Source organism: Odontesthes bonariensis, chromosome 2 (assembly GCF_027942865.1).
Source record: "Odontesthes bonariensis isolate fOdoBon6 chromosome 2, fOdoBon6.hap1, whole genome shotgun sequence".
NCBI classification, from domain to species: domain Eukaryota; kingdom Metazoa; phylum Chordata; class Actinopteri; order Atheriniformes; family Atherinopsidae; genus Odontesthes; species Odontesthes bonariensis.
In genome coordinates, this window is record NC_134507.1 from 16,545,956 (window position 1) to 16,568,915 (window position 22,960).

General features: G+C 42.4%; 1 protein-coding gene and 4 non-coding genes across 5 annotated transcripts; all 5 read right to left on the reverse strand.

The window, feature by feature from the left end:
* Positions 1-1,953: 1,953 nt before the first annotated feature.
* trnaf-gaa (transfer RNA phenylalanine (anticodon GAA)) lies at positions 1,954-2,026 on the reverse strand. The gene has a single exon. It is a non-coding gene; the product is annotated as a tRNA-Phe (tRNA).
* A 3,252-nt stretch (positions 2,027-5,278) lies between these two features.
* trnaf-gaa (transfer RNA phenylalanine (anticodon GAA)) lies at positions 5,279-5,351 on the reverse strand. The gene has a single exon. It is a non-coding gene; the product is annotated as a tRNA-Phe (tRNA).
* Positions 5,352-8,216: 2,865 nt separating this feature from the next.
* trnaf-gaa (transfer RNA phenylalanine (anticodon GAA)) lies at positions 8,217-8,289 on the reverse strand. Its single transcript has one exon. It is a non-coding gene; the product is annotated as a tRNA-Phe (tRNA).
* A 1,366-nt stretch (positions 8,290-9,655) lies between these two features.
* On the reverse strand, positions 9,656-15,616 carry LOC142394288 (uncharacterized). Its single transcript, XM_075478350.1, has 10 exons — positions 15,550-15,616; positions 14,904-15,442; positions 14,476-14,803; positions 13,537-14,341; positions 13,167-13,376; positions 12,767-13,047; positions 12,539-12,646; positions 12,292-12,444; positions 12,037-12,189; positions 9,656-11,610 (listed from the first exon to the last, which is right to left on the reverse strand). Exons 2-10 carry the CDS (start codon positions 15,362-15,364, stop codon positions 10,576-10,578), a joined length of 3,534 nt encoding a protein of 1,177 aa, XP_075334465.1. The 5' UTR covers positions 15,365-15,442; positions 15,550-15,616; the 3' UTR covers positions 9,656-10,575.
* A 2,703-nt stretch (positions 15,617-18,319) lies between these two features.
* On the reverse strand, positions 18,320-18,392 carry trnaf-gaa (transfer RNA phenylalanine (anticodon GAA)). Its single transcript has one exon. It is a non-coding gene; the product is annotated as a tRNA-Phe (tRNA).
* Positions 18,393-22,960: the final 4,568 nt, after the last annotated feature.

Sequence of the window (22,960 nt, forward strand, 5' to 3'; positions counted from 1 at the left end):
AAAAAATACAGTAGGACAAATAGTGACTCACGTGTATTTCACTGCTCTTCTGACTGAGGTGCTGTTTACACATACCCGGGTATTTTGATAAACGAAGACCTTTCCCTTCGTTTGTGCCTTTCGTTTATACACAAATGGAGTTTTTTCCTCCGAAAATGAAGCTGAAAAAAAACTCCGGCAAAAGTGGAGATTTTTTAAAAACTCCGTTTAGCGTTTGTGTGTAAACTGGTTGAAAGAGACAAAAACGGAGTTTTGGAATGGAATGAGGAGTTGTCGTCATAGTACAGAGCCCCGCCCCTATCCGCCATGTTGCCAGGATGCTAGCGTGAAAACGCCATTCTCTCCGTCCATTGTTTATCTGGCAAGCATGGAGGTACTAGCAGCATTTCTGTTGTTGAGAGCTATACTCGCCTGTGTAATTTTGAAAATTACAGTCATACAATGTATTGAACAACAAAGACATTTTTCACGGCTTTAGCAGTTTTATTGTCCAGCGCAACGTGTAAAAGTAGCTCAGTCTCGCTATCAGTCTACACACATGAGCCTGGCGCCATATTTTCTTCTTGAAAAGGATCCGGAAGTTCTTCCTGTCAGCGGTTCTCTATTAGGCTTCTGATTGGCTTGTGTGGAATTCTCATTGTTCTAACACTGCCACCATCAGGCTTGGCGTAATTTAACAGCTCTTGATAGCGTATTTATGCGGATCAATGTAGACGTGTTTTTTTTTTAAACGGGGCTGTGTGCACCTAATTTTTTTTGCAAACGAAGGTTAGAAAATATGCGTTTATCAAAATACCCGGGTTTGTGTAAACAGCACCTGAGCCGCTGCATCCTGACTCCGCTCTATAAAGTTTTTTTCTTCTAAAGCCTATGGTGCAGGTTTGTTTTTTCGAGAAAGAAACTTGAAATTGCAAACATAAATTTGGCAAGCTGTTTTACGTACGTGTACATATTAAACCGCAACGTTATTGACACACAGGTAGAGAACAAGCGGAGAGACTGTTTAGCCAATCAGAATGCAAATCCGTGAAGCAGCGAGACCGTGAAAGGTGAACTGCGTTATAGCGAGGGTTCACTTTAATTCCTATTTACCAGTTCACTTTCCTACCATTGGCTGTGTTTCCCTCTTGACAAACACCCACAATTCATAGTAGTCTTTGCCAAAACCCCAGATTGAACCAGGGACCTTCAGATCTTCAGTCTGACGCTCTCCCAACTGAGCTATTTCGGCTAAAAATGGCTAAAATGGCCGTTTTCATTTGGAAAATATAACCAGGAATTCGCTGCGTGGAGCATAGACGACAAAGCTGAGGAGCCAGATAAAGGCCACAAAAATGCAATAATTGATTGTTGTAGCTGAGGAAGAAGCCTGCGGTGTTTTCATTAATCTAGGTTTTTTTGAGATAATTCCTTTTTACCCATTCATTTTCCTACCAAAGGCTGTGTTTCTCTCTCGACAATCTAGGTTTTTTGAGATAATTCCTTTTTACCAGTTCACTTTCCTACCAAGGGCTGTGTTTCTCTCTCAACAAACATCCACAGTTCATAGTATTCTTTGCCGAAACCCGGGATTGAACCAGGGACCTTCATATCTTCAGTCTGACGCTCTCCCAACTGAGCTATTTTGGCTACGGAGGCCTAAAATGGCCGTTTTCATTTGGAAAGGAAAACCAGGAACTCGCTCCGTGGAGCGTAGACGACAAAGCTGTGGAGCCAGATAAAGGCCACAAAAGCGCAATAATTGACTGTTGTAGCTGAGGAAGAAGCCTCCTGTGCTTTCATTAATCTAGTTTTTTTGAGATAATTCCTTTTTACCTATTCACTTTCCTACCATGGGCTGTGTTTCTCTCTTGACAATCTAGCTTTTTTGAGATAATTCCTTTTTACCAGTTCACTTTCCTACCAAGGACTGTGTTTCTCTCTCGACAAACATCCACAATTCATAGTAGTCTTTGCCGAAACCCGGGATTGAACCAGGGACCTTCAGATCTTCAGTCTGACGCTCTCCCAACTGAGCTATTTCGGCTACGAAGGCCTACAATGGCCGTTTTCATTAGGAAAGTAAAACCAGGAACTCGCTCCGTGGAGCGTAGATGACAAAGCTGTGGAGCCAGATAAAGGCCACAAAAGCGCAATAATTGACTGTTGTAGCTGAGGAAGAAGCCTCCTGTGCTTTCATTAATCTAGGTTTTTTGAGATAATTCCTTTTTACCAGTTCACTTTCCTACCATGGGCTGTGTTTCTCTCTTGATATTCTAGGTTTTTTTAGATAATTCCTTTTTACCCGTTCACTTTGCTACCAAGGGCTGTGTTTCTCTCTTGACAATCTAGGTTTTTTGAGATAATTCCTTTTTACCCGTTCATTTTCCTACCAAGGGCTGTGTTTCTCTCTCGACAATCTAGATTTTTTGAGATAATTCCTTTTTACCAGTTCACTTTCCTACCAAGGACTGTGTTTCTCTCTCGACAAACATCCACAATTCATAGTAGTCTTTGCCGGAACCCGGGATTGTCCTTCTGATCTTCAGTCTGACGCTCTCCCAACTGAGCTATTTCGGCTACAAAGGGCCAAAATGGCCGTTTTCATTTGGAAAGTAAAACCAGGAACTCGCTACGTGGAACGTAGACGACAAAGCTGTGGAGCCAGATAAAGGCCACCAAAAAAATGCAATAATTGATTGTTGTAGCCTCCTGTATTTTCTTTAATCTAGGTTTTTTGAGATAATTCCTTTTTACCCGTTCACTTTGCTACCATGGGCTGTGTTTCTCTCTTGACAATCTAGGTTTTTTGAGATAATTCCTTTTTACCAGTTCACTTTCCTACCAAGGACTGTGTTTCTCTCTCGACAAACATCCACAATTCATAGTATTCTTTGCCGAAACCCGGGATTGAAACAGGGACCTTCAGATCTTCAGTCTGACGCTTTCCCAACTGAGCTATTTCGGCTACAAAGGGCTAAAATGGCCTTTTTCATTTGGAAAGTAAAACCAGGAACTCGCTCCGTGGAAAAAAAAGATGACAAAGCTGTGGAGCCAGATAAAGGCCACAAAAGTGCAATATTTGACTGTTGTAACTGAGGAAGAAGTCTCCTGTGCTTTCATTAATCTAGGATTTTTGAGATAATTCCTTTTTAACAGTTCACTTTCCTACAAAGGACTGTGTTTCTCTCTCGACAAACATCCACAATTCATAGTAGTCTTTGCCGAAACCCGGGATTTAACCAGGGACCTTCAGATCTTCAGTCTGACGCTCTCCCAACTGAGCTATTTCGGCTACAAAGGCCTAAAATGGCCGTTTTCATTAGGAAAGTAAAACCAGGAACTCGCTCCGTGGAGCATAGACGACAAAGCTGTGGAGCCAGATAAAGGCCACAAAAGCGCAATAATTGACTGTTGTAGCTGAGGAAGAAGCCTCCTGTGCTTTCATTAATCTAGGTTTTTTGAGATAATTCCTTTTTACCAGTTCACTTTCCTACCATGGGCTGTGTTTCTCTCTTGACAATCTAGGTTTTTTGAGATAATTCCTTTTTACCCGTTCACTTTGCTATCATGGGCTGTGTTTCTCTCTTGACAATCTAGGTTTTTTTAGATAATTCCTTTTTACCCGTTCACTTTGCTACCAAGGGCTGTGTTTCTCTCTTGACAATCTAGGTTTTATTAGATAATTCCTTTTTACCCGTTCCTTTTCCTACCAAGGGCTGTGTTTCTCTCTCGACAATCTAGATTTTTTGAGATAATTCCTTTTTACCCGTTCACTTTCCTACCATGGGCTGTGTTTCTCTCTTGACAATCTAGGTTTTTTGAGATAATTCCTTTTTACCCGTTCACTTTCCTACAAAGGGCTGTGTTTCTCTCTCGACAAACATCCACAATTCATAGTAGTCTTTGCCGGAACCCGGGATTGTCCTTCTGATCTTCAGTCTGACGCTCTCCCAACTGAGCTATTTCGGCTACAAAGGGCCAAAATGGCCGTTTTCATTTGGAAAGTAAAACCAGGAACTCGCTACGTGGAACGTAGACGACAAAGCTGTGGAGCCAGATAAAGGCCACCAAAAAAATGCAATAATTGATTGTTGTAGCCTCCTGTATTTTCTTTAATCTAGGTTTTTTGAGATAATTCCTTTTTACCCGTTCACTTTGCTACCATGGGCTGTGTTTCTCTCTTGACAATCTAGGTTTTTTGAGATAATTCCTTTTTACCAGTTCACTTTCCTACCAAGGACTGTGTTTCTCTCTCGACAAACATCCACAATTCATAGTATTCTTTGCCGAAACCCGGGATTGAAACAGGGACCTTCAGATCTTCAGTCTGACGCTTTCCCAACTGAGCTATTTCGGCTACAAAGGGCTAAAATGGCCTTTTTCATTTGGAAAGTAAAACCAGGAACTCGCTCCGTGGAAAAAAAAGATGACAAAGCTGTGGAGCCAGATAAAGGCCACAAAAGTGCAATATTTGACTGTTGTAACTGAGGAAGAAGTCTCCTGTGCTTTCATTAATCTAGGATTTTTGAGATAATTCCTTTTTAACAGTTCACTTTCCTACAAAGGACTGTGTTTCTCTCTCGACAAACATCCACAATTCATAGTAGTCTTTGCCGAAACCCGGGATTTAACCAGGGACCTTCAGATCTTCAGTCTGACGCTCTCCCAACTGAGCTATTTCGGCTACAAAGGCCTAAAATGGCCGTTTTCATTAGGAAAGTAAAACCAGGAACTCGCTCCGTGGAGCATAGACGACAAAGCTGTGGAGCCAGATAAAGGCCACAAAAGCGCAATAATTGACTGTTGTAGCTGAGGAAGAAGCCTCCTGTGCTTTCATTAATCTAGGTTTTTTGAGATAATTCCTTTTTACCAGTTCACTTTCCTACCATGGGCTGTGTTTCTCTCTTGACAATCTAGGTTTTTTGAGATAATTCCTTTTTACCCGTTCACTTTGCTATCATGGGCTGTGTTTCTCTCTTGACAATCTAGGTTTTTTTAGATAATTCCTTTTTACCCGTTCACTTTGCTACCAAGGGCTGTGTTTCTCTCTTGACAATCTAGGTTTTATTAGATAATTCCTTTTTACCCGTTCCTTTTCCTACCAAGGGCTGTGTTTCTCTCTCGACAATCTAGATTTTTTGAGATAATTCCTTTTTACCCGTTCACTTTCCTACCATGGGCTGTGTTTCTCTCTTGACAATCTAGGTTTTTTGAGATAATTCCTTTTTACCCGTTCACTTTCCTACAAAGGGCTGTGTTTCTCTCTCGACAAACATCCACAATTCATAGTAGTCTTTGCCGAAACCCGGGATTGAACCAGGGACCTTCAGATCTTCAGTCTGACGCTCTCCCAACTGAGCTATTTCGGCTACAAAAGGCTAAAATGGCCGTTTTCATTTGGAAAGTAAAACCAGGAACTCGCTCCGTGGAACGTAGACGACAAAGTTGTGGAGCCAGATAAAGGCAACAAAAGCGCAATAATTGACTGTTGTAGCTGAGGAAGAAGCCTCCTGTGCTTTCATTGATCTAGGTTTTTTGAGATAATTCCTTTTTACCAGTTCACTTTCCTACCATGGGCTGTGTTTCTCTCTTGATATTCTAGGTTTTTTGAGATAATTCCTTTTTACCAGTTCACTTTCCTACAAAGGGCTGTGTTTCTCTCTCGACAAACATCCACAATTCATAGTAGTCTTTGCCGAAACTCGGGATTGAACCAGGGACCTTCATATCTTCAGTCTGACGCTCTCCCAACTGAGCTACTTCGGCTACAAAGGGCTAAAATGGCCGTTTTCATTTGGAAAGTAAAACCAGGAACTCGCTACGTAGAACGTAGACGACAAAGCTTTGGAGCCAGATAAAGGCCACAAAAAAATGCAATAATTGACTGTTGTAGCCTCCTGTATTTTCATTAATCTAGGTTTTTTGAGATAATTCCTTTTTACCCGTTCACTTTCCTACCATGGGCTGTGTTTCTCTCTTGACAATCTAGCTTTTTTGAGATAATTCTGTTTTACCAGTTCACTTTCCTACCATGGGCTGTGTTTCTCTCTTGACAATCTAGCTTTTTTGAGATAATTCCTTTTTACCAGTTCACTTTCCTACCAAGGACTGTGTTTCTCTCTCGACAAACATCCACAATTCATAGTATTCTTTGCCGAAACCCGGGATTGAACCAGGGACCTTCATATCTTCAGTCTGACGCTCTCCCAACTGAGCTATTTTGGATACGGAGGCCTAAAATGGCCGTTTTCATTTGGAAAGTAAAACCAGGAACTCGCTCCGTGGAGCGTAGACGACAAAGCTGTGGAGCCAGATAAAGGCCACAAAAGCGCAATAATTGACTGTTGTAGCTGAGGAAGAAGCCTCCTGTGTTTTCATTAATCTAGGTTTTTTGAGATAATTCCTTTTTACCCATTCACTTTCCTACCATGGGCTGTGTTTCTCTCTTGACAATCTAGGTTTTTTGAGATAATTTCTTTTTACCAGTTTGCTTTCCTACCAAGGGCTGTGTTTCTCTCTCGACAAACATCCACAATTCATAGTATTCTTTGCCGAAACCTGGGATTGAACCAGGAACCTTCAGATCTTCAGTCTGACGCTCTCCCAACTGAGCTATTTCGGCTACAAAGGCCTACAATGGCCGTTTTCATTAGGAAAGTAAAACCAGGAACTCGCTCCGTGGAGCGTAGACGAAAAAGCTGTGGAGCCAGATAAAGGCCACAAAAGCGCAATAATTGACTGTTGTAGCTGAGGAAGAAGCCTCCTGTGCTTTCATTAATCTAGGTTTTTTGAGATAATTCCTTTTTACCAGTTCACTTTCCTACCATGGGCTGTGTTTCTCTCTTGATATTCTAGGTTTTTTTAGATAATTCCTTTTTACCCGTTCACTTTGCTACCAAGGGCTGTGTTTCTCTCTTGACAATCTAGGTTTTTTGAGATAATTCCTTTTTACCCGTTCATTTTCCTACCAAGGGCTGTGTTTCTCTCTCGACAATCTAGATTTTTTGAGATAATTCCTTTTTACCCGTTCACTTTCCTACCATGGGCTGTGTTTCTCTCTTGACAATCTAGCTTTTTTGAGATAACTCCTTTTTACCAGTTCACTTTCCTACCATGGGCTGTGTTTCTCTCTTGACAATCTAGGTTTTTTGAGATAATTCCTTTTTACCAGTTCACTTTCCTACCAAGGGCTGTGTTTCTCTCTCGACAAACATCCACAATTCATAGTAGTCTTTGCCGAAACCCGGGATTCAACCAGGGACCTTCAGATCTTCAGTCTGACGCTCTCCCAACTGAGCTATTTCGGCTACAAAGGGCTAAAATGGCCATTTTCATTAGGAAAGTAAAACCAGGAACTCGCTACGTAGAACGTAGACGACAAAGCTTTGGAGCCAGATAAAGGCCACCAAAAAAATGCAATAATTGACTGTTGTAGCCTCCTGTATTTTCATTAATCTAGGTTTTTTGAGATAATTCCTTTTTACCCGTTCACTTTCCTACCATGGGCTGTGTTTCTCTCTTGACAATCTAGGTTTTTTGAGATAATTCTGTTTTACCAGTTCACTTTCCTACCATGGGCTGTGTTTCTCTCTTGACAATCTAGCTTTTTTGAGATAATTCCTTTTTACCAGTTCACTTTCCTACCATGGGCTGTGTTTCTCTCTTGATATTCTAGGTTTTTTGAGATAATTCTGTTTTACCAGTTCACTTTCCTACCATGGGCTGTGTTTCTCTCTTGACAATCTAGCTTTTTTGAGATAATTCCTTTTTACCAGTTCACTTTCCTACAAAGGGCTGTGTTTCTCTCTCGACAAACATCCCCAATTCATAGTAGTCTTTGCCGAAACCCGGGATTGAGCCAGGGACCTTCAGATCTTCAGTCTGACGCTCTCCCAACTGAGCTATTTTGGCTACGGAGGCCTAAAATGGCCGTTTTCATTTGGAAAGTAAAACCAGGAACTCGCTCCGTGGAGCGTAGACGACAAAGCTGTGGAGCCAGATAAAGGCCACAAAAGCGCAATAATTGACTGTTGTAGCTGAGGAAAAGCCTCCTGTGCTTTCATTAATCTAGTTTTTTTGAGATAATTCCTTTTTACCAGTTCACTTTCCTACCATGGGCTGTGTTTCTCTCTTGACAATCTAGCTTTTTTGAGATAATTCCTTTTTACCAGTTCACTTTCCTACCAAGGACTGTGTTTCTCTCTCGACAAACATCCACAATTCATAGTAGTCTTTGCCGAAACCCGGGATTGAACCAGGGACCTTCAGATCTTCAGTCTGACGCTCTCCCAACTGAGCTATTTCGGCTACAAAGGCCTACAATGGCCGTTTTCATTAGGAAAGTAAAACCAGGAACTCGCTCCGTGGAGCGTAGACGACAAAGCTGTGGAGCCAGATAAAGGCCACAAAAGCGCAATAATTGACTGTTGTAGCTGAGGAAGAAGCCTCCTGTGCTTTCATTAATCTAGGTTTTTTGAGATAATTCCTTTTTACCAGTTTACTTTCCTACCATGGGCTGTGTTTCTCTCTTGATATTCTAGGTTTTTTGAGATAATTCCTTTTTACCAGTTCACTTTCCTACAAAGGGCTGTGTTTCTCTCTCGACAAACATCCACAATTCATAGTAGTCTTTGCCGAAACCCGGGATTGAACCAGGGACCTTCATATCTTCAGTCTGACGCTCTCCCAACTGAGCTACTTCGGCTACAAAGGGCTAAAATGGCCGTTTTCATTTGGAAAGTAAAACCAGGAACTCGCTCCGTAGAACGTAGACGACAAAGCTTTGGAGCCAGATAAAGGCCACCAAAAAAATGCAATAATTGACTGTTGTAGCCTCCTGTATTTTCATTAATCTAGGTTTTTTGAGATAATTCCTTTTTACCCGTTCACTTTCCTACCATGGGCTGTGTTTCTCTCTTGACAATCTAGGTTTTTTGAGATAATTCTGTTTTACCAGTTCACTTTCCTACCAAGGACTGTGTTTCTCTCTCGACAAACATCCACAATTCATAGTATTCTTTGCCGAAACCCGGGATTGAACCAGGGACCTTCATATCTTCAGTCTGACGCTCTCGCTGGGGAACAATAGTCTGTTTGGGGGGGGGAAGAAGAAGGAAAGAGGGGGAAGAAGGGGGAAGAAGGGAGAAGGAAAAAAATGAAGGAAAAGAGAGGAAATTTTGAGAAAATGAGAAAAAATGAAAGGAACTTGTAGTTATTTGTGTCTCTGCTGTCCATCACAAGTAAAAGAACACATATTCTGGTCTATTCATTTGAGAAAACTAACCAAACATGACACTTTACTGTACAATAGCATAGGAGGCTCTTGATCCAAAGGTCGCTGGTTCGATTCCACCATTGGAACATGACGCCTGTAACACAAACTACTACCAAGTGTGATCAAATGTAACTAAATGTACTTTTAAAGTGATTTCTGAATTAAGTACTGCAACAATCGTCTTCTATGAATGAGTTTGCATGTTTGCAGAAAAAACTGAAGACACTCACTGAAATGTAACAAATTTATTACTAATTTCACACACACAAACACTCACAAACAAGTGTGTGAAATTAAACCAGAAAACCTGAAGCAATAAAAACAGGAATAAATTAAACAATTAAAAGTAGAAAAAAAAGATAAATAACCTAAATAAAATAAAAGCAATATATAAAATGTTTAAATTTAGGAAATATTAGAACAATAGTAACAACTTGAAATAGAATAAATAAATGATAAATACCAAAATAAAATAAATACAATAAATAAACAAAAATGGAAAATATTTAAACTTAGAAAATTTAGAACAAGAAACAATTTAAAATAGAATAAAAAAAGATAAATAACCAAAACAAAATAAGTAAAATAAATACAATAAATTAACAGAAGAAGAAAATAAATTTTAAAAAAATTAGAACAGATTTTTTAGATACACCGATCAGCCTGGCCACTGACAGGTGAAGTAATTAACAGATTGCCTCATAAAAGGTGCATATATTAGGCCGCCAGTGAACCTCAAAGTTGACGTGTTTGACGCAGAAAAAATATAGGCAAGCACCAGGATGCACCCCCAGCAGAGGCAGTGGGATGCAGCAGGATAATACGCCCTGCCATGAATGATTCAAGAACAGTTTGAGGAACACAACAAGTTAAAGGTGTTGACATGGCCTCCAAATTACATCCAACCAGCCATTTTGGAGCTGGAGCCTGTCCCAGCTGACTTAAGGCGAGTGGCTGGTTACACTCTGGACAAGACAGCTCATCACAGGGTACACTGAGACAAACAACTATTCACATGAACATTTTAGTCATCTATTAAGTGCATGTCTTTAGACTGTGGGAGGAAGCCCCTGCAGACATGCAAAGAATAAACAGCCCCCACATAGAAAGGCCCCAAATTTCCTAGATCTCAATCCAATCGTGGGATGTGTTGGACAAACAAGTCCGATCCAAAGAGTAAGTATAAGTAAAATAAATACAATATATTAACAAAAGAAGAAAATAAAAGAAGTTAGAAAAATTAGAACAGGAGTAAATGAAGACATTTCTTTTCTTTTGAAACTATTTACATTATATTATATACATATTGACAAAGAATGTCACACCATTTTTTTTTCTTCCCTCTTTCTCCTCATCTCCTCCATCCATTCTTCCAGTGGCATTCTGTTATTTTTGGGACAGTATATACTCCCATAATACTGCCCATGACCATTTTCCTTTATGCGCGGCAGGTGGCACTGACGGCATTTGTTTTTTTCAACCGTTCGGGTGTAAGCTCTCCGGGTCGGCGGTGGTGAGGGCAGGGGGCCAGACGGCACAATCTGTTTGTTTCCAGCAACAAACGCAACTGGCACAAAGAATGGGCTGGCGTTTGAAAGAACAGGAGCTGGAGGTGGTGGCTGAATGAATAACTGCCTTTGAGCTGCTGACCTCCGCTTATCCACTGCCTGTCCAACTGTACTGCGGGGCAAGTGGTACTGATGGTGGGGACCAGGCCGTGGAGGTACAGCAGGAGGGCGCACTTGCGCAAGTGGCAGAGGCCTCGCAGCAATGGGGACAGAGTCAGGCAGGTTGACCCCTTGCAGCAGAATGCCACTGTCCTGCCTCTTCAGTCTCTTATTGTGCCACTGAGTCAGTGTTGTTTGATTAATATCAAACAACTGCAGAGTAGTGCTCTGCATCACTGTGGCATTCCCCAGAACCAGCTGCCTGATCTTGCTGTAGTCAGTCAAAATCAAAGTCCATCTTGTCAGGCTGGAAGTGCCCTGTTTTTTGGGGCTCTTGTGAATGTTACACAGCTTGACACATATGGACTCTACAAGGCGACTACAGTCTGGCCACTGGGCAGGAGATCCTGAGGATGCTAAAACGCAGCGTGTTGTGCTCTCCACACCAGGTGTAAATTCAGGTCTCTTTTTAGAGCACCTGAAACGTCCTGTGGTAAGGCGCACCTGATGACGTGCAGCATATGCCACCCGTTGCTGGTCGTACGGCAGAAGGTTCTGCCACAGTGCTACTATTGTACTGGCCTGCTGATTGCTCATTGTTTGACCAGTTTCTGTCCTCAGACCCACCAAATATTCTGCCAGGCTATCCACTCTGTCCATCCCTGGGATGCCACGCTCATCAACAGCCTGGAAAAGAGGTAGGAGTATACATCAAAATTAAAACACAATAACACAACTAGAAAAGTACAGCTGTCACAGTCCAACAGTCACAAAACACTTACCAACTACTGTAGGATGTTCTTCTAATCAGACATATGGATATGGATCAGTGTTTTTGTGTTACCTTGACATGTTTTGACTGCATCTGATGTCTTCCTCAGAAGAGTCACCTGATGTTGCTGTGATGTGTCTTCTCAGCTGATTTTCTGTGTAACATCAGCTGGTGTGACACATCACAGCAACATCAGGTGACTCTTCTGAGGAAGACATCAGATGCAGTCAAAACATGTCAAGGTAACACAAAAACACTGATCCATATCCATATGTCTGATTAGAAGAACATTGGTGATTATTAAATTAAGTCTTAATGAACTTCACTGAACTAAGACTTACCGCCTGTTCCACAGGTGCTGCTGGAGCCAAGGTATGTGCCCCAGAGGGACCAACAGTTGCTGTGGGGAGAGTGGCTGGTTGGATGTTAAGGGGGGGGGCAGAGGCTGTTCTGGAGGTGACAGCTGTTGGTCCAGAGGACAGGATGTGCTCAATCTGTTAAATGTAATAAGACAATTATTAATATCAGTGATATATAATACATTGACAAGCAGGACATTAAGACCACTGACACCTTTTTGATGCAAAAAGACTAACCAGTTGTTTCTCAGGGGCTGCTGGGGTGGCGGTGGCCATTTTTGACCCAGCTGTAGCTGCAGCTGCAGCAGCAGAGGTAGTCATTCTGAAGGCGGTGGAGAGAGGAAGGGCAGAGGCTGCACTGGTGATAGTGGCTGACTGGCCAGAGGACAGCTGAAAAAAAAAATAGAAATAAAAAATAAGAAAAAACATATTACATCATATTACAAGTGCAACAAATGATATGTCACATAATAAGAACACTTACCAGCTGTGACAGTTCGGCAGGCGTACTTGCTGGGAGGCTGGTGGAAGTGTGGAGAGCAGGAGCAGAGCAGGTAGCTGATGGATCAGAGAGTGTGGACTCATGCACAGGCTGTAAAATGTAATACAAAAAGGTGATTATAAAAATGCATTCAATTGGACTTCATCTTTTTGCATAATTACTTTATTAGTATGTATTTATTTACTATAATTATAATTCTATAATTATTACCAGTTGTTGCTCAGGTGCTGTCAAGGTGGAAACAGCCGGACTAGGGGAGGGCTGGAGAGAGGTGGGAGTTGGAGTCGAGCTGGTGGTGACAGGGGCTGGATCAGACAGGTCCAGCAGCTCTACGGTGGGGTCTAACCCACTTTCTTCAAACCCCTCATCTTCCAGCTCCTCCTCAGTGCCTACATCTTCCAGCAGGGCCTCAGTTTCCTCTGAGTCAGGATGTACATCCTGCAAGGCCTTTCCGGTCTGGCTGTACAGGTAGTCCATGCCAAGAAGCTCACCTGGGACAGGTGAGAGAACAATAGAGGGTGGAAAATTCACTTTCAGAAAATGCATTAAAAAGATGAATATATAGTAAATATAGCAAATAGCTTCATCAGGATGAAAAGCTTAAACTTACCAGTGTAAACAGCAGGTGGCTGAAAGGACGGGACAAGGTGCCTTCCAAAGACCTTGACACTGAGGGTGTTGACGCAGTGAACAAGGTCTCCAGAATAACTCAGCAGGGGGGCAGGCTTGACTGCTAGAGATGCAGCTTCTCGGTCCTGGTTCCACCTGTTCAGTCCTTCCAGGAGGTACAGCTGGAAATTTAAACTGTTGGCACTCGTTCCTTAAGATAGTAGAAAGGTAAACACGATGATACATTTATTTGTTGTGTTTGGTCATCTGAAAATTATTAATTGTGCCACTGTTTCCAGGGTAATGGTAATGACAAACAACAGAATTGCGATGTTAAAGAATCTTACTGATGAATAATGATTCATACTGACCTGGAATGAACCTGTTCACATGGAGGTGAAAGGATTCCAACGATGTGGACCCTCTGGCACACCTGTAGTTTGGCAGGACAATGCCTGCCTTGGTGGTGGTACCAGTCTTGGTGTAAAGCAGCACACCTGGTTCGTCCTGTATGCACTTCACGTGCCTCTGTTGGACTTGCCAGATGTGCTGCATCCTTTCGTGGTCCAAAAGAGGGACACCAAGAAAATCCCTGCCCTTTGCCCCCATCAGTTCATTGAGGAGCTGCTCAATCATCCCCAATGTCTGCCGCTCTCCTCTTGTCTGCCTCCTGCAGTGCAGTGCCAGCTCGTCTTTGCTGATGCGCTGATCGACGAGAGTGTCAGTGATGCCAGGGATGCCTTCCTGTCTCAGCTGCTCCCGCTTGGCCTGACGCAGCAAGGCAACATCTCCTCTGTCCCACTCGAAGATGCAGCTCGACAGCTTCGCCATGAAGACAGGGTACAAAGGATGAGCATCCTTTGTACACCCTGATGCCAGTCGGCGCATAAAATGGTAAATGTCCAGCTTGATTATGAGGTCTGGCCACCCACCAAATCTCTCCTTCAGTTTGGTCTGTCCTCTGCCCTCCCGACAACAGTCACAATCGACGTACAGCAGCTGAGGTGGAGCCACTCCGGCATTACTGTACCTGGAGATGAGGCCAGTTGCCATTCTGTCCAGGGCAGGACCCTCCTGAGCAGACAGGACACTGATCAGGATTTGCCCTCTCTCATTGCTTACAGAAGTAAGCCACAAGGCTGTCCCCTTAGCAGTGCCTGAGAGCTTCTTGGTGATCTGCAATAGCACAGAAAACACAGTGAATGCCTAAATAAATTGTTGAATTTGTATCTGAACATCAGGGTTATAATTATGTATTTATTTTACATGTATTTACTGAATTTCACAGCATTAGCAGTTAAAATACTTACCTTCTTTGTGGAGTCCATTTTTAGGATACTGCCAAAGGTGGACGTTATGCTGGCTTTGATGTGGTCCAGCCTGCACAAAATGTCCCGCCCATACACAGCCAGCATCCATCGGTGCGATGGAACATCCACAGGCTCAGGGGGATCCTGGAATGTTACGGGAAAAAGGCTTGGCCTGGCAGCAAAGTCAGAGCAAGCTCCAAGGTAACGGCAGAGGCGCTTAAGCCATTCCTCGCTGTGGTTCTCCCTCAGCTGTCTGACCAAGCGGGTGGGACTGTTTCCAAGGGCCCTCTCCCTCAGGAAACGGATCACCCGCACATCACAAGCGAATCTGTATAAAACAAAGGAAACGAGAGACCGAATGAGACAAACATCAAAACCTTCTAATTTCTTGATAACAAACTAAGGCAAAATTATCTACGTATACTTACTTTCGAGTCAGAATCAATCTGAACTCCAGCCTGTGAGCCAAGTCCAGCTGGTCCAAGACTGTCTTGCTGGAGGAAAGATATGTTGTCTTGCAACCAGCTGAACTGCACCAGAGAGTCTCGGTGATCATCAGGTAATACCTGTCCACATCCAGAATGTGTCGGGCTCTCTTGTGAGCTCCATAGCTTGTGAGCTGTGTGCCACAAGCAGGACAGGACAGCCTGACCTTCCACAGATGGTATGGCATCCACAAGAGAAGCCGGTGATGGAAAAAGCGCTCTGGAGTGGGGACTTGATGATAAATAAGGGACGGCTCTGGTGGATCATACCACAGTTTTAGGTCTGTGCGCAGACGCTGGTTCTTCCACAGGGCTGCTGAAATCCACTTCTGGTCTTGCGGTGGTATTGTCTTCAGCAGCTTTGTGGGCAGCCAGGCAGCATCTGAAACGTGTGGAATCTCCATATTTTCAGGAAATGGCGAGGTGAGAGGAGCAGAGGGGGTTCCAGAGGATACACAGGAGGAGGTGGCAGATGACACTTCCTATTTTATGAAAAATAAAATAAAATAAAATAAGGTAAATACATAGATATGATAACAATCTACTTAAGAGCAGTTCCTGTTTCAAGTGTAGTAGAATATCTTCTTACAACTGTAGCAGTGGAGGGCAGAATGGAAGGAGCTGGTGATACAGGAACAGGAGAGGGAGGAAGAGACAGAGGAGAGACAGTTTGCAGGAACAACTTGGAACTGCGGCCAGGCGGTGACAATGTTCTTTTGGGTGGGCTGATGATGAGGCTGGATATGTCAGAGGTCTGAGGGAATAAAGGCACAGTTCACAATATAGGATAACCTTAGATGATAACGAATGAATGAATGAATCTATCCATTATTGGTATAGCAGTCAATAAAACCAGATCATTTCAACATGAAACGGATGCATGAAAGTCCCACTATAGTTACTGCTACATGAAAACAATAACAGTGTATGTTTTTTAAAATCAAAGTCAGTCTATGTATCATTCTCTTTACATTACCTTAGATGAACGCTTCCCAGCCGAACTTAGGTTTGGCTTCAACATGGCACCATGAGAGCCACCAAACCGTGGCTTTGTAAACTGACAAAAAGAAAAAAATGACCTTCACTGGGGCTTTGTACATTTTTTATAGTTGAGTATATTAATAACATCAAGATAAATATCAGCATAAGTAAATCCTCATTACTTACTGATGCCAAAGTCAAAAGGGGCCTTCTAGGTTCACCAGCAAGTGAGGGTCCTGACTGTACGGTCCCAGCAGATGACAGCCCTGGCTGCTGTGCCACCGTACATGAAGGTCCAGCAGATGAAGGCCCTGGCTGCTGTGCCACCGTACATGAAGGTCCAGCAGATGAAGGCCCTGGCTGCTGTGCCACCGTGCATGAAGGTCCAGCAGATGAAGGCCCTGGCTGCTGTGCCACTGTACATGAGGGTCCTGAGTCAGGGAGCGAACTGGAAGGCTACAGGTTCACAGAGAAGATGAAAAAATTGTAATACTACAGAATTCAACACCAGCACGTCATAATTATATGAGAAACTTCTGATACCTTCTTTGCATGGAAACCACAGTTACAGCTCTGTGCACCTCCAAACAGTGACATTTGTCCCCTCGTCTGCATTGGGCATTTCTCAATCTGTATTAATGTTTGACAGCGAATAAGAAGGTGTTCCGTTTAAATATGTCATAGCTTTACATTTAATATGATACACATATCACTCTGTCCAGGTTTACCTTCAGATACAGATCATGCCACTTTTTCTGCCGAGGTGCTGGTCTGTTTCCTGCCTCAGAGGGCCAAACGCCTGAGGCAGCAAATCTACGAAGGCGGCGTATCCACTCCTCCTCTCCCATGGCCCTGTGCTTTTTTTGTTTGCAAGCCATCTGCCATTAACAGGGAAAGAATATTTATACCAAAACGGCTAATATTTATTCATAAATATGAACAATGTGCAATATTTTTAACTTACTAATATACATATATTTATGCACACACACAAGTTCTTACAGTCACACAAGCACACAGCTAATTATTAACAAAGAGCAGTAGTCTACATATTATATATTTATTACAACAGAAGTGAATACTACACAGATTTCATTCATCATACCGTAGCTTATTATCAACTAGTACTAATAGAAGCAGTGCATATTGAAGACTTTGGTGAAGTGAATACTACCAGTAGACAGATTTAATTCGTACTGTAGCTTATTATCAACTGGTAGCAGTGCATAGTCAAGACTTTTGTGACAATAGAAATGAATACTATACAGGTTTAACATACTGCTATACGTTACGAATACGTTCGTTATACGTTATACCGATGCCGGTAACCGGGGAGGGGGCCAGCATTACCGTTAGTCGTTGCTCTTGGAGGAAACTCGCACATAGAAAAAGTCCAAAAGTGGTCAAAATAAGTTTCACAACGGTGACTGCAACAGTATGTGACGATGATGGAGACGATACTGAAAAGCCAAAACAAAATGGCTCTAAAAGTCACGTTTGGACACGTCGACGGCGATGCGACGTCAACGTCGTTTCTTTTTAACCGTAATTTCTCTTTTTAATATATCATTAATATTTGCCTAGCTACCTAGCTAACTTAATACAATATTATAACGAGTGTCTGAGTATTATAACGAGTGTGTTTCCTTTTGGCGGCGAATGAAAAATCAATTTAATGTTAACGTCTGGGGAGGCAACGGCAGTCGTTTCTGTTATCGTATTTTTTTATTTATTTTTTTCTCTCTATAATACATATTTCACACCGACCAAGTTAGATAGTTGACAGAATACAATGATATTAGCGATATATTTACCTTTTTCCACAGCTTTCGGTAAAGACATTTGAAGTTCGGCGGGATGAATTTTTGGAGAAGCGGCATCGTGATTGGCTGTCAGAAAGATGGAACTTCTGGGCTGCGATTGGTCCGTCCCAGCAATGTTGGAGAAGGACTACTGTGATTGGCTGACAGCAAAGATGGAGAAAGATGGAAATGGGCCAACGTGATTGGAGGAGATTATACAGACGCTCGGTCCCCCGCTACCGCTATTTTGGCTACGGAGGCCTAAAATGGCCGTTTTCATTTGGAAAGTAAAACCAGGAACTCGCTCCGTGGAGCGTAGACGACAAAGCTGTGGAGCCAGATAAAGGCCACAAAAGCGCAATAATTGACTGTTGTAGCTGAGGAAGAAGCCTCCTGTGTTTTCATTAATCTAGGTTTTTTGAGATAATTCCTTTTTACCCATTCACTTTCCTACCATGGGCTGTGTTTCTCTCTTGACAATCTAGGTTTTTTGAGATAATTTCTTTTTACCAGTTTGCTTTCCTACCAAGGGCTGTGTTTCTCTCTCGACAAACATCCACAATTCATAGTATTCTTTGCCGAAACCTGGGATTGAACCAGGGACCTTCAGATCTTCAGTCTGACGCTCTCCCAACTGAGCTATTTCGGCTACAAAGGCCTACAATGGCCGTTTTCATTAGGAAAGTAAAACCAGGAACTCGCTCCGTGGAGCGTAGACGAAAAAGCTGTGGAGCCAGATAAAGGCCACAAAAGCGCAATAATTGACTGTTGTAGCTGAGGAAGAAGCCTCCTGTGCTTTCATTAATCTAGGTTTTTTGAGATAATTCCTTTTTACCAGTTCACTTTCCTACCATGGGCTGTGTTTCTCTCTTGATATTCTAGGTTTTTTTAGATAATTCCTTTTTACCCGTTCATTTTCCTACCAAGGGCTGTGTTTCTCTCTCGACAATCTAGATTTTTTGAGATAATTCCTTTTTACCCGTTCACTTTCCTACCATGGGCTGTGTTTCTCTCTTGACAATCTAGGTTTTTTGAGATAATTCCTTTTTACCAGTTCACTTTCCTACCAAGGGCTGTGTTTCTCTCTCGACAAACATCCACAATTCATAGTAGTCTTTGCCGAAACCCGGGATTCAACCAGGGACCTTCAGATCTTCAGTCTGACGCTCTCCCAACTGAGCTATTTCGGCTACAAAGGGCTAAAATGGCCATTTTCATTAGGAAAGTAAAACCAGGAACTCGCTACGTAGAACGTAGACGACAAAGCTTTGGAGCCAGATAAAGGCCACCAAAAAAATGCAATAATTGACTGTTGTAGCCTCCTGTATTTTCATTAATCTAGGTTTTTTGAGATAATTCCTTTTTACCCGTTCACTTTCCTACCATGGGCTGTGTTTCTCTCTTGACAATCTAGGTTTTTTGAGATAATTCTGTTTTACCAGTTCACTTTCCTACCATGGGCTGTGTTTCTCTCTTGACAATCTAGCTTTTTTGAGATAATTCCTTTTTACCAGTTCACTTTCCTACCATGGGCTGTGTTTCTCTCTTGATATTCTAGGTTTTTTGAGATAATTCTGTTTTACCAGTTCACTTTCCTACCATGGGCTGTGTTTCTCTCTTGACAATCTAGCTTTTTTGAGATAATTTCTTTTTACCAGTTCACTTTCCTACAAAGGGCTGTGTTTCTCTCTCGACAAACATCCACAATTCATAGTAGTCTTTGCCGAAACCCGGGATTGAACCAGGGACCTTCAGATCTTCAGTCTGACGCTCTCCCAACTGAGCTATTTTGGCTACGGAGGCCTAAAATGGCCGTTTTCATTTGGAAAGTAAAACCAGGAACTCGCTCCGTGGAGCGTAGACGACAAAGCTGTGGAGCCAGATAAAGGCCACAAAAGCGCAATAATTGACTGTTGTAGCTGAGGAAAAAGCCTCCTGTGCTTTCATTAATCTAGTTTTTTTGAGATAATTCCTTTTTACCTATTCACTTTCCTACCATGGGCTGTGTTGCTCTCTTGACAATCTAGGTTTTTTGAGATAATTACTTTTTACCAGTTCACTTTCCTACCAAGGACTGTGTTTCTCTCTCGACAAACATCCACAATTCATAGTAGTCTTTGCCGAAACCCGGGATTGAACCAAGGACCTTCAGATCTTCAGTCTGACGCTCTCCCAACTGAGCTATTTCGGCTACAAAGGCCTACAATGGCCGTTTTCATTAGGAAAGTAAAACCAGGAACTCGCTCCGTGGAGCGTAGACGACAAAGCTGTGGAGCCAGATAAAGTCCACAAAAGCGCAATAATTGACTGTTGAAGCTGAGGAAGAAGCCTCCTGTGCTTTCATTAATCTAGGTTTTTTGAGATAATTACTTTTTACCAGTTCACTTTCCTACCAAGGACTGTGTTTCTCTCTCGACAAACATCCACAATTCATAGTAGCCTTTGCTGAAACCCGGGATTGAACCAGGGACCTTCAGATCTTCAGTCTGACGCTCTCCCAACTGAGCTATTTTGGCTACAGAGGCCTAAAATGGCCGTTTTCATTTGGAAAGTAAAACCAGGAACTCGCTCCGTGGAGCGTAGACGACAAAGCTGTGGAGCCAGATAAAGGCCACAAAAGCGCAATAATTGACTGTTGTAGCTGAGGAAGAAGCCTCCTGTGTTTTCATTAATCTAGGTTTTTTGAGATAATTCCTTTTTACCCATTCACTTTCCTACCATGGGCTGTGTTTCTCTCTTGACAATCTAGGTTTTTTGAGATAATTTCTTTTTACCAGTTTGCTTTCCTACCAAGGGCTGTGTTTCTCTCTCGACAAACATCCACAATTCATAGTATTCTTTGCCGAAACCTGGGATTGAACCAGGGACCTTCAGATCTTCAGTCTGACGCTCTCCCAACTGAGCTATTTTGGCTGCAAAGGCCTAAAACGGCCGTTTTCATTAGGAAAGTAAAACCAGGAACTCGCTCCGTGGAGCGTAGACGACAAAGCTGTGGAGCCAGATAAAGGCCACAAAAGCCCAATAATTGACTGTTGTAGCTGAGGAAGAAGCCTCCTGTGCTTTCATTAATCTAGGTTTTTTGAGATAATTCCTTTTTACCAGTTCACTTTCCTACCATGGGCTGTGTTTCTCTCTTGACAATCTAGGTTTTTTGAGATAATTCCTTTTTACCCGTTCACTTTGCTATCATGGGCTGTGTTTCTCTCTTGACAATCTAGGTTTTTTTAGATAATTCCTTTTTACCCGTTCACTTTGCTACCAAGGGCTGTGTTTCTCTCTTGACAATCTAGGTTTTTTGAGATAATTCCTTTTTACCCGTTCATTTTCCTACCAAGGGCTGTGTTTCTCTCTTGACAATCTAGGTTTTTTGAGATAATTCCTTTTTACCAGTTCACTTTCCTACCATGGGCTGTGTTTCTCTCTTGACAATCTAGGTTTTTTGAGATAATTCCTTTTTACCAGTTCACTTTCCTACCAAGGGCTGTGTTTCTCTCTCGACAAACATCCACAATTCATAGTAGTCTTTGCCGAAACCCGGGATTCAACCAGGGACCTTCAGATCTTCAGTCTGACGCTTTCCCAACTGAGCTATTTCGGCTACAAAGGGCTAAAATGGCCGTTTTCATTTGGAAAGTAAAACCAGGAGCTCACTACGTGGAACGTAGACGACAAAGTTGTGGAGCCAGATAAAGGCCACAAAAGCGCAATAATTGACTGTTGTAGCTGAGGAAAAAACCTCCTGTGTTTTCATTAATCTAGGTTTTTTGAGATAATTCCTTTTTACCAGTTCACTTTCCTACCAAGGGCTGTGTTTCTCTCTCAAAAAACATCCACAATTCATAGTAGTCTTTGTGGAGGGATTGAACCAGGGACCTTCAGATCTTCAGTCTGACGCTCTCCCAACTGAGCTATTTCGGCTACAAAGGGCTAAAATGGCCTTTTTCATTTGGAAAGTAAAACCAGGAACTCGCTCCGTGGAAAAAAAAGATGACAAAGCTGTGGAGCCAGATAAAGGCCACAAAAGTGCAATATTTGACTTTTGTAGCTGAGGAAGAAGTCTCCTGTGCTTTCATTAATCTAGGATTTTTTAAATAATTCCTTTTTACCAGTTCACTTTCCTACCAAGGACTGTGTTTCTCTCTCGACAAACATCCACAATTCATAGTAGTCTTTGCCGGAACCCGGGATTGTCCTTCTGATCTTAAGTCTGACGCTCTCCCAACTGAGCTATTTCGGCTACAAAGGGCCAAAATGGCCGTTTTCATTTGGAAAGTAAAACCAGGAACTCGCTACGTGGAACGTAGACGACAAAGCTGTGGAGCCAGATAAAGGCCACCAAAAAAATGCAATAATTGATTGTTGTAGCCTCCTGTATTTTCATTAATCTAGGTTTTTTGAGATAATTCCTTTATACCCGTTCACTTTCCTACCAAGGACTGTGTTTCTCTCTCGACAAACATCCACAATTCATAGTATTCTTTGCCGAAACCCGGGATTGAACCAGGGACCTTCAGATCTTCAGTCTGACGCTTTCCCAACTGAGCTATTTTGGCTACAAAGGCCTAAAATGGCCGTTTTCATTTGGAAAGTAAAACCAGGAACTCGCTACGTGGAACGTAGACGACAAAGTTGTGGAGCCAGATAAAGGCCACAAAAGCGCAATAATTGACTGTTGTAGCTGAGGAAAAAGCCTCCTGTGTTTTCATTAATCTAGGTTTTTTGAGATAATTCCTTTTTACCCGTTCACTTTGCTACCAAGGGCTGTGTTCCTCTCTTGACAATCTAGGTTTTTTGAGATAATTCCTTTTTACCGGTTCACTTTGCTACCAAGGGCTGTGTTTCTCTCTTGACAATCTAGGTTTTTTGAGATAATTCCTTTTTACCAGTTCACTTTCCTACCAAGGGCTGTGTTTCTCTCTCTCAACAAACATCCACAATTCATAGTAGTCTTTGTGGAGGGATTGAACCAGGGACCTTCAGATCTTCAGTCTGACGCTCTCCTAACTGAGCTATTTCGGCTACAAAGGGCTAAAGTGGCCTTTTTCATTTGGAAAGTAAAACCAGGAACTCGCTCCGTGGAAAAAAAAGATGACAAAGCTGTGGAGCAAGATGAAGGCCACAAAAGTGCAATATTTGACTGTTGTAGCTGAGGAAGAAGCCTCCTGTGCTTTCATTAATCTAGGTTTTTTGAGATAATTCCTTTTTACCCGTTCACTT